Below are 11,366 nucleotides of genomic sequence, written 5' to 3'. Positions count from 1 at the left end.
AACACAACACACACAAACACAGAGTTCAGTGGAGACTGACTCAATTTTGAACCAGCCTTCAGCGGTCATTAGAGGAACTCTAGTTTTTGGCACTAAGTGTTGGAATTGATCCTGTACGTGAGAGTTGGGCTAAAATCTAAAAACACAGCACACAACTTTTCACGAAACTCTCATCTTTATAATTTAAAACTTTATAATTAGTTATTTAGTTCACTGTTCAATGAGAATACAAACACCTAGCTAATGCTGATGACACTCACAGAGAAATATACAGTATAATGGAGCATGACAGCCACATTAATAAAAATTAAAGCAACAATGTTAAAAGTGTTATCAGTTTGAATGACTCCTACATGTTTTCTAAGGCAGTGTAAGTCTTTCTCATAATGAATTCTTATATACAGTAATGTACAGTATTTTATTTATAAATGACTTTTAAAACTCAACAACTGTTTTGTTTAAATCATTAAATATACTGCTCAAAAAATAAAAGGAACACAAATCTGGTCTTTGTGGATTAAAAATTCATGTAAACAGTCCTTACTGACACACAAACTTGTTTAGAACAAAATGATATAACAAAGGTGACTGCAAACCAAAATAATCAACCCACATCAAAAATCAAAGGTAAGATGGTTCAAGTGCTCTCTGACTTTTTATTATGCAGTGTGTAAATATAACTTTACACGCTCCTCTGTTGTTAAACACATTTCCACAAAGTCTAACCCTTTACAAAACCTCTGAATTGACTTGCTTTATTTTTAAGAAGGTCTTTTTCTGACAACACAAACACCTGTTGTAGTGAACAGACAAACAGTACTAACTCCAGCATTTATCCTTATTTGTGCTGGATACTGTAAAAGTAGTCACTGGCTGCAGTTAATTATCTCACACCAGACTACTTGATACCTCCCACCTCTCCTGGGAGGCACCAGCAGTCAGCGTTTGGTATATAAAGCCAGAAGCAGCAGAGGGGCATAGGAGAGAACTACTGGAAACATCTGGAGAGAACAGCTGTGCACTGAGGGCTGCAGGATGCGTGTCTTGGCTCTTCTTTGGTTACTCGGGTTTGTGCTAAAGGAGGTGGAGGCATGGAGCTACAGTAACGGAATTTTTCATAATTCAATTTGGCTAGGTAAGACCGAAAGATTCCTTTTTTTCGTGCTGTGGTAGCTAGAAACATTGAAATGTTTTTTCAGAAACTGTTATCCAGTTCAGATAAGAATAACTGCATCCCCTTAGAGCTGCGAAGTCAGTTTTTGGTTATTCATAAAAACTAGTTCAACCTCCAGCTACCTGTGATTATTAGAAAGTTTTCTCCTGTGTTAATCCACAGCAGAGGTTATTTTCACATAAAGGCTTGTTGTCAGGAGGATTAATAGGCTATACAGTAGTCCAGCTGCTTCCCTTGTGCCAAACTGCACGTTTATGACCTGGCAGGAGTGCTGCAGGAGGCCAGTAAACAGGAGGAAATGACTTCATCTCTGGGCTTTCCAAAATGTCCAGATCACAAGAAAGTTCAATACTGTTTCTGCTAATCTGGGTATGTGATTGCTTTCCATTATTGTGACATTAATAATGTTACTGAGGAGTTTTGAGGAGTCTGCAATAATGCTAATCAAACAAACTGCTGTTTTAATATACATACATATATATGTGTGTGTGTGTGTGTGTGTGTGTGTGTGTGTGTGTGTGTGTGTGTATACCTGAACATTTGTTTGGAAAGAAAATATAGATTAATGAATTAAAAAAATTTAAATACATTAAATAAATTCAATATAATAAATGATAGATAAATGAATGATGAATTTGTATGCCATTTATTGTCTGTATATCTTCATAAAATAAAATCATAAAATTCTATTCATTTATATACTCATTTATTTCCTATGTTTCCAACTTTACTTAGTTTTGATTTAGGCAGTTTCAGTCCTTCATACAGAAGCAAGACTGAAGAAAAAGAATTCATGCAATATTTGTTACTTGGTTACATGTTTATATGAACTTTTAAGTCAGTCATTGTTACAGAACATACTGATAAATATATGCACAAAACATTACATTCATTAAAAAGATCAAAATATCAACTGTTGGCTAATTTAGAATGTTTTCTGCCAAGTTTTGCAGTCAAGCATGCGTAAAAGCACAGGATCAGCAGAAGACTCCCTGTTGATAGGACGAAATTGTTGGTGGCCTTCCAATTTCCAATTTGAAAAAGAAAGAGAGAAAGAATCACACAGTCTTTTTCATTCTCTCTCACAATAAAAACATGGTGTCCAAATTGGCTGTAACCACTGGGTCCTTTTAAACATGCCTCAGGCACAAAATGACTATGCTATGTAGATGACCTAGTCTTTATCTCTGTATGCAGAGAATCCCAAGGCTTAGACTTCCTTTTCTGTTCTCTGTCTTTGACAGAACAAGCAGCTGGAGTTTACCACCGGGAATCACGCAAAGGAAGATACCAGTTGACGTATAAAGAGGCCAAGGCTGTCTGCAAGTATGAGGGAGGGACGCTGGCCACTTACGAACAACTGGAGGCAGCTCGTCAAATAGGTCTGCAGCAGTTCATCCGCAAACACAACACACACACGGAGTTCCTTCCAGAGAAAGAAAGTGTGTGTGGACTGTAATTCATCAGAAGTGATTCACTCAAAACACATGCAGGCGCTTCCTTAATGTGTAGTCCATCAAACATCCTGATGTAACATCTTAACCGCCTGGAATGCTTTTAACTTGTAGGAAAAGTGGTGCATGTGCTGACATGGTAAAGGTCAAAAGGAAGAAGTGAGTGAAACAATTCTTTCCATGAGTGTTTCTATGGGTGCCTGTTGCCTTAATCCCATCTCCCATCTCGCCTAATTTTAAACACTCCCTGTATATTGTAAAAGTCTGTTAGCAACTTCTTTGGTGGGTAGTGTCACTGTTCCCACAGCACAGAAATGGACTCTGCCTCTGGCCTTACAATCAGCCTTACTGTCAGCTATTACAGCTGAGTTTCTCCACAGGAGTCTACCCAGGAGGCCATGTTTTATCTGGCCTGCTCTGGGGGGGCTGCTGATTGTGACTCTAACTTAAATTCCTCTGTGTGTGCACACATAGGAAAAACAGCCAAATCTTGGTCCCCAACAGGTTTTGACCAGCTGTTCTCTGGTTCTTAGCAGAGTTAAAAGACTTCTCATACTTTGTAGCATACAGTAGTTTCTTTGTGTCAGTATTATCAACAGCTCATGGGGGATAGTTGGGGAAAAAAACATATTTCTTCTCATGTTCAGGCTTTCATGTCTGCGCTGCTGGATGGTTTGACAAAGGACGCGTTGGCTACCCAATCGTTAAATCCGGATCCAACTGTGGTTTTGGGAAGGTTGGCATAATTGACTACGGATACAGGCTGAACAAAAGTGAGAAATGGGATGTTTACTGCTACAACCCAAACTGTGAGTATGACGTTCCCTTTCTGTTGTGCACTGTTTAATATTTTAACATCATTCATTAATCAAATGACTATGTATAATTGGAAAGGGTGGCTCTCAGTCCCGCATAGAATTATCACCAGGTTATGAAGCAGCAGCAGAGCTGCCAAAAAGATACAAATGTGCCAAAAACAATTCCTCTGGAGATCACTTGAGGTTGGCTCCAGAAGTGAGACAGACTCCTGTTAAAATAGAAAAAGTTTACAGTAGAAATAAACATTTTTACAGCCTTTAACCAAAACCAGTTTTATCATCAATAGCTAATTTTAACCTTCATAACAACTGCACAGTTTATAATTTTACTTAAACTCATCCATTTGGATACTGGTAAAACTTGCACCATGTTCCAGTAACCTCAAAACATGGAACAGGATTTGTATCACTACAGCACAATACTTGGTGCTTAAAAACACAGCTGCACATTCATGGATAGAGTCTGGTCAGTGCTCTGCATATTGTTTATTTAGTGAGTCAGTACAGATTAAAACCTTTACAGCTTTACCACTGTTTATCTTTACTGCTGTCATCTTGAGGTGCCTCAGATTTAGCACAGTTTTGTGTCAACCATGGAGGACCATAAAGGCAACTAGTGCAGATGAGACCATAGTGGGACCATTTTTTGTCTTGACTCACAGCCATAATTTCAGTCATGGTCAGAAAATGAATAAACCTGGTGGATGCCAGTGGAGCTGATGAATAACAGATAACTAAAACACATTCTGGCTTATGAGCTCTAACAGCTCAATGTTGACCCTGAATAATGCTGCATCATTTTCTATTGAAAGTTTAGTTTCTCTCCAGTTTAATGTCTCATTGTACTCTGAAATAAAAGGATAGTACAAATAAGCAATCGGAAAAACCCAAAAAACCAAATAAATTTGCACACTAAAACTTTTGACTCATCAAAGTAGCCACCTTTGGCAGATGTAACAGCTGAACACACCCGTGGCATTCTTTCTACAATAGACATCAAATATTCTTCATAAAGTTTTTCCGGTATCTCTAACAGAAGTTCCCATAAATGTGGCACTTGTAGGTTGCTTTGCTTTCACCCTTCTGTCCAGTTAATCCCAAACCAGCTCGATGAGGTTTAAGTCTGGAGACTGCGGTGACTGTTTGTTTAAGCATGTTTTCAAGCTTACCCTCTTGTTCTTTTTTCCTGAGGTAGTTCTGGCTTGGACTTATGTTTTGGGTCATTATCTTGCTGTAGGATGAACCCCTGACCAACTAAACGCATATCAGAGAGCATGCCAATGCAGAATGCTGTAGTAGCCGTTTTGGTTGAGTCTTTCTCTCAATCTGTAAGTTCACCGACCCTCAATCCAGCAAAACAGTCCCAGACCATCACAGTTCCTCCTCCATGTTCGACAGTTGACGCCGCACACTGTGGAACCATCCTTTCGCCTACTTCACGGGGTACAGAGATCCTGCATGATGAAATGAAGATTTCAAATTTTGATCCATCAGTCCATAATACCTTCTTCCAGTCTGCAGTAGTCCAATGATGGTGTTTCATGGCCCGGGCAAGCCTCTTTGCCTTACGTCTTAGTAATGGCTTTCTTGCTGCAACTCGTCCTGTCAAACCTGCAGCTCAAAGTCTTCTCTTCACAGCTGAAACTGAGACTTGCTTACTACGACCACTATTAAGCTGTGCTTGAAGCTGTTGTCCTGTGAGCCCGCCAATCATGTAAGCTGTTAACTCTCAGAAACTTGTCCTCTGATTCAGTGGTGTCTTTGGGTCTGTCAGACCTCTTCCTGTCACAGTTTGTTTCTGAGTGCCTTTTGATGGTGAAGGAAACTGTACTCACTGACACCTTGACTTTCTTTGAAATTTCTCTATAGAAAAGACCTTTTTAAGTGTCATGATGGCCTGCCTCTTTTCAATTTTTAATTGCCTTTTTTCTTGCCATTTTTGTAGCAACACACTACTTTCTGCAGTGGAGTACTGTTCAACTGATACAAGGGTTTGGTACCATAGTGTGTTCTAACACTGCTTTTATGCAGGCAAAGGGGTTGTAACTAACCCAGAAACGTAGGAAAACTGTAGGAATTAGCTGCTTTCAAGGCTTGATCAACCTCCATATTTGAGGAAATGTTCAGTTGCTCCATAATATATCTCACCTACTTACAGGTGTCACGATCAAGGGATAATTAGCGTCATTCATTTCACCTCTTGGTGGTCATGATGCCTGTGTATGTGTGTGTGTATATACACACACATCAAAATTTGTATCCTTGGTGAAATTTTGTTCAAGTCACCACTAAATACGTAATGAAGAATTGGAATTGAGACAACCTTAGAAAGAAGCAACACTTAAGTGGCACTTTAGTAGAAAACAAACTGTTGCAGGACTGTCTCTTGCTCTCTTACTCCTAGCTAAGAACATGTTGTCTTATATAATGTATATGACAATACACACACTAATATGCAGAATAATAACATACTGATGGAATTTAATGTTTCTTTTAGAAAATATTAATTTCATTTAAACCAGTTTATGAAACTGGTTATAGTTCTCTCATCCCAAAATTTGGCAGTTTAGATCACCAGGTCAGCCAGCTGTGGAATCCCTCTCACCATGTCTGGATCAGACATTTTGACTAAACTGTACCCTTTGATAGATGTTAGCTTACTGTTGCAAATCTGAACAAAAAACGAAAGATTCTGTAAGACATTAATTTTGTGTCGCTCAAAGCAGTGATTGTCACCGTCTCAACATGTGTGTTTGATTTTTGTCTTGCTCAACAACAGGATTCCTTTTCTCTGTTTTGAATTTATTCAGAGCTCACATGAAAGGGACATCCCAAACTTAAATGTTTCATATGCTGAGGCACAGTCCCAGCAACAGACTAAAAGAATAAATTGTTGACACTACATTCTTCCTCCCCATTGGGTTATATTACCCAGTTACCTTTTTGTAAAGTCAAATCCGTTTTTTTAAAGTAGGTAAAATCATATATTGCATGAGTATATTCTAGAATAGTCATGTGCTGCTTTTTACAGGTGTAAAATAAAGTATAGAAGGGAAATATGCAGCGAACATTGATTTTAATTTCAAAAGCCACCATATATCAATGTACTGCAAGAGCTCCTACCAGCCTTCTTCAGTGCTGGTGTACCCTACGATAACAGATGCTTGCCTTGCTATTAAAGTGATACAGAATTGCTATATTGAGGTTATGTTCTGTAGTGCCCAGCACAAGAATACCACCAAAGAACAGTTTTTACCAGTGGAACATTCAGCTGAGCTCGGTGAGCTTTCACAGATGTTGACTTAAAGTATTAAACTAACTGTAACCATGTTTGAGTAAATTCTCAAAAAAGTAATGAGTATAATAAAGTATTACACATCGCTTCTTACCTACACAACAGCTGTAGACTACTCCACTATTTTCCTTCTACTGAAAATGAACTGAAATCATTTGATTGTAGCCAAAGTGCAGGAAGAAAAAGGCTGATTTGTTTGAATTTTATTTCAGTCCACCCAGGGTTAAGATAACTGAAGAACCATTGTGATGCGAGTAAGGACATTTGTGACTGTAATGTAATTACTGAATTAAGTACGTGTACACATACATGTACTAAATACTGCATGCTGAAAAATATAATGTGATTAATGTTATGCATTACTTTAGAAAGCAAAGTGTAACTTTGTAACTAGCAAACATGGAGGGTTTAATAGTTTAGTCCCAGTTATAGTCAGCTAGCACTCTAAAGGTTCATGCAAAAAAGAAAGAAAGAAGAAGACAGTAATCTATTATGGTGAAGGTTGGGGATGTTTATAGCTGCTGGTTCTCAGACTGATTAAACAGAAATAAAAAATTTAGAGTAATAGCTGAATTTTATTTCCTTTATATAAATATATTCTCATATTATATTTTCTGAAAACCTTGATCCACTCATGTCACTTCTTATAGCCAAGGAGTGTGGCGGGGTCCTGACAGAGCAGCAGAAGATCATCCAGTCTCCTGGGTTCCCTGAGGAGTATGAAGATGAACAGATCTGCTACTGGCACATCCGAGTCCGCCTGGGCCAGAAGATCCGCCTCCACTTCATGGAGTTTGATGTAGAGGATGATACAGAGTGTCTGGCAGATTACTTGGAGGTTTACGACAGCTACGATGATGTATCGGGCTTTGCTGGGAGGTGAGAAAAACTAGCTGGGTAGTTATTTAGCACAGAAGATGTCCGAATTTAGGAAAAATGTCAGTTAAATGTTTTAAGAACCCAAGGTAACATTTTCACAGCCTCAAATGCCAAATCTTTTAATTACAAGAAAAACAATGCAAGAAAGTGTCTGACTTTATAAAATCTATTTCCAGGTTCTGTGGTGATTATTTGCCAGATGATATAATCAGCACAGGTGAGAGCCCTCACATTTTCACATCAAAAGAACACAAAGAAACATTTGGATTTAAAGCAATACAAAACATTTGTTTGTGATGTTTTCCAGGGAACGTGATGACACTGAAGTTCCTCTCTGATGCTTCGGTTACAGCTGGGGGCTTCCAGTTACAGTATATTGCTTTTAATGCATCTCTCCCACATAAATAAAGCCCCTCCTTTGACTGATGGTTTAATACACTGATATAATCCTGTTGCTGTATTTATGATGTTACCTTATGTACTTGATTAAAAATTCTCTGTAGCTGATTAAAGGAATAATTATTTGAGAAAAATAAGGATACATTCTTTTTTTTTGTCAGAGCTGGTGAAAGACAGGAGAAGATAATAACATAAAGACAAGAAGGAGGAATTGAAAAAGTAAAGGGACAAAAAGAGAGAGAGAGAAAGACAAAAGTCGTTGATAGACCAAACAGATCTGTGCCAAACACACAATAAACAAACAGCACCTAAAAGACAAAACTGAGACAGGTACACAACCAAACAGAATTTAGCTGTTGCAGTGAAGAGATGATTGAGACCGCAAGGTGAGGAAAGCAGACCCAGGACCCATGTCAACAGCCCCCACTGTCCCGACTGACGAGCCCAAATTGGGGGCCCAGCAGGACATGGGAACAGTAACCCACTCAATCGACAATGCTAAAATATTACATTTGCAGCATTCTTCATCTTTTCTAACCACTAATGGGTTCTGTGTTCATTCCAAGTTTAGTTTCAGGCATAAAATTTTATTCAAAAAACAAAAACAACACTGGCTGTTACATAGGGTGACTGTAACTCAGGTGGTAGAGCAGAAGGTTGCTGGTTTAAAACCTTGGCTACTCCAGACTGCATGCTTGGGCGAGACCCAATAAGCACAGATAAAGTGCTTTGAGTGCTCAGGAAGAATAAAAAAGCTCTATATAAGAACTACCTTAAAGTATAATGTTTTGTGCTGTCTGTTTTGTTTTTTTGTTTTTTTTGTCTGTATACTTAAATACAGCAACCCACCCCGGATAAGCAGAAGAAGATGGATGCATGGATAGTTAAATAAATATCTACCATATTAGCAAAACATTTTTATTATTAGCTGTCAATGTATTTTTTAGAACCATTCCTTAAAAAAAAAAGAACATAAAAGAATAAGCAATAAAACGCTACACTTAAAACTGCACATATGGAAAAGATATATATAAATCTTACAAAGTTTGTATCTGTCTTGTGTGAAACTTGTATGAAAAGCATACAAGAGTAAAAACAGATACAAGATCCCTTGAAAAATCATATCAATGAAACTTGTATGTTTTTGGATACTTACTAAAACAATATATAAAAATGTAATGAGAAAGTGGCCACTTTCATGAGTAAATCATATAAGTCTTATATGATTCACTATATGAAGTAGGCCTCATCTTATGTCAGTCTTTCATAAGTTTTTACTATTTCTTTTCCATATGGGTGTATTATTGGCAAAATGCACATAAATTATCAAAACTAAAAGGCTAAAACTATCACGTTTTTCCTTGATAATGTGCTAAAGGACTTATTAAGAGTTTCACACTGCACTCCAAATTGGTCAGGAAGGAAAAAACTGTCTATTTGCTAATGCTAGTTTTGTTCCACACAAAATGTGGTTTGTAACTGATCTCAGAACAGTGAAAACAGAGCCAGCTTTAGCTTTCCTAGCCTGCTAATCTCCCAACGTTTTCCTGTTAGACACTGATTTACAATGCACATGCTCAAACAAGGAAAAAGCTGCGAGCTGTTATCCTCTCGGCTTGACAAGCTGAAGTCATTGATTACAGGAGATGGACACTTTTATACAGTCACTGAGATGGAGATGCCCGTGAAATGGAGCCATGCTCCAGTTTCCAGTAAGAGCCAAGAGAAATATGCTTTCAGTGACAACAGTTAACTAAGGCAAAATAATAACAGTAATGTAAAGGACTGATAACGGACTCACACATTCCCACAGAGCTTAAAATATCAAACTGCTGTACAGAGCTTTTCCTCTCACACCACTTATTTATCTGCAGCAGCTGTCTTGCTTTCAAGCTGTGTGTGTAACGCTTCTATTTTTTTTAAATTCATTGTGCCAATGCAATTGCATTGAGGTGCACTACAATTATTTGTCAGACTTATTATTTGATTTATTATTATGGTCATTTTTTATTATTCTCCTTCTTTGAAGGTTCTGGCTTTTCTGGATATAATGAACTCCTCGTGCATTCTGTGGACAATATGGCATCACACTCTGGAATGCGAGTGCGTGCCTGAGTAGTTCCTGTTGGCTATTTCCAGTTTAAGCATTACTGCACTGCTTATAGAAACATGTAAGGATGAGCAGATTTAGGGTTAGAGGAAGGCAACTGGCATTTCAGCAAGTTAAAAAAAAAAGTTGTTGTCACAGTCTGGCTGCGAAGCTGACTGTGTGAGGAGTGGAAGAGGACCAAATTGCAGTCACGCAAAACTAAACTTGATATTGACAAAAAACGCGCAGTTTATTGAGGCTGATAGAACAGCACAAAATAAAAGGGTGAAACAATGCAAAGCTAAACAAAACCTAAACTGGGAAAACTTAAAAGAAAACATGAAGCATCCTAAACATGAAAAACTTGATGAAGAGGAAATAAACATGAAAACCCTTAAACGTGGTAACTTGACATGAATAGAAGGAGGCGTGGCAAATTCCTCTCTATATAATTTGGAGATTAGCGTTCATTAATTTCCTGTTGATACTGTTGTTAGAACACAGTGGCTAATCAACATCCACAAGGACAACTTTAGTACCACAAAAAATATCTGCGTACGTAGCAGGCACTTCAGTGAGGAGTCTTTGTTGTGACTGCTGGATGACTGAGGAAACTGAAAAAGGGAGCTCTATCACTCACTGTTTTCATGGGATGACTACAAAATACCCTCAGTGAATGTTTGGGAGCAGCGATCACTTCAATGGAACTGAATGTCGACTCTGAGGCAGAGATGGAAAAAGCAGGGCCTGATCACGATTACTGGGTGCCACCAAAAACAGCAGCGATGGCAAAGGAGATGGCTAATTAGAAACAAAGCCTTACAAACACCAGATAGAGGTGCTACAGCTGCAATCCCATTTTTTCATACAGCATTCTGCAAGCTCAGACGAAGACATTTGTTTTTACACCAGGTAGGTGGTGTAAATCTTTGGGACACCACATCAGAATTCAGTGGTTCTGTGGCTTCTGTAAATTTGTTTCATGAATTGGGGGCTTGTCCATTCTTTTTTGTTGTTTGTTCTTTTCGTCGTATGTTGAGTAAGTTGCTTATATTGTGTTGGGTAAGTTGCTTGTATTGACCTTTGTTCCCCACTACTTTTCTGGTTGGCAGTTTTTTCTTGTCTGTGAGGGTGTCATAATGGAGCTTAAGTTGGAAGACTTCACTTTAAATCCAACTTAAGTAAAGTTGAATAGATTTAAGAAGGGTGACTTACTTACACTTACTTACCCATCCCAGTTATTGAAGAGCCATTTCAG

At 38.2% G+C, this 11,366-nt stretch overlaps 1 protein-coding gene across 1 annotated transcript; it reads left to right on the top strand.

Annotated features, from left to right (window-relative positions):
- The first annotated feature begins 1,035 nt into the window (after nt 1–1,035).
- Nucleotides 1,036–8,028, top strand: tnfaip6 (tumor necrosis factor, alpha-induced protein 6). The gene is made up of 6 exons (XM_085374733.1): nt 1,036–1,135; nt 2,419–2,556; nt 3,276–3,437; nt 7,392–7,620; nt 7,797–7,837; nt 7,928–8,028. The coding sequence occupies exons 1-6, from the start codon at nt 1,036–1,038 to the stop codon at nt 8,026–8,028; spliced, it is 771 nt and encodes a 256-aa protein (XP_085230859.1).
- The last annotated feature ends 3,338 nt before the right edge of the window (nt 8,029–11,366 follow it).

This window comes from Diplotaxodon limnothrissa, linkage group LG16 (assembly GCF_057381915.1).
Source record: "Diplotaxodon limnothrissa isolate DT_005_m linkage group LG16, D_limnothrissa_male_GT1.1, whole genome shotgun sequence".
In the NCBI taxonomy this organism is placed as follows: domain Eukaryota; kingdom Metazoa; phylum Chordata; class Actinopteri; order Cichliformes; family Cichlidae; genus Diplotaxodon; species Diplotaxodon limnothrissa.
The sequence above is the reverse complement of the archived record's forward strand: the minus strand, read 5'-3'. Positions and strand labels throughout refer to the sequence as shown.

What these genes read in the sequence shown, in the direction of transcription:
- tnfaip6 (XM_085374733.1), top strand. Translation starts at nt 1,036, where the DNA reads ATGCGTGTCTTGGCTCTTCTTTGGTTACTCGGGTTTGTGCTAAAGGAG. An exon ending in TTACTGCTACAACCCAAACT is followed by an intron (nt 3,438 to 7,391) that starts GTGAGTATGACG and finishes CACTTCTTATAG; the next exon opens with CCAAGGAGTGTGGCGGGGTC. An exon ending in AGATGATATAATCAGCACAG is followed by an intron (nt 7,838 to 7,927) that starts GTGAGAGCCCTC and finishes GATGTTTTCCAG; the next exon opens with GGAACGTGATGACACTGAAG.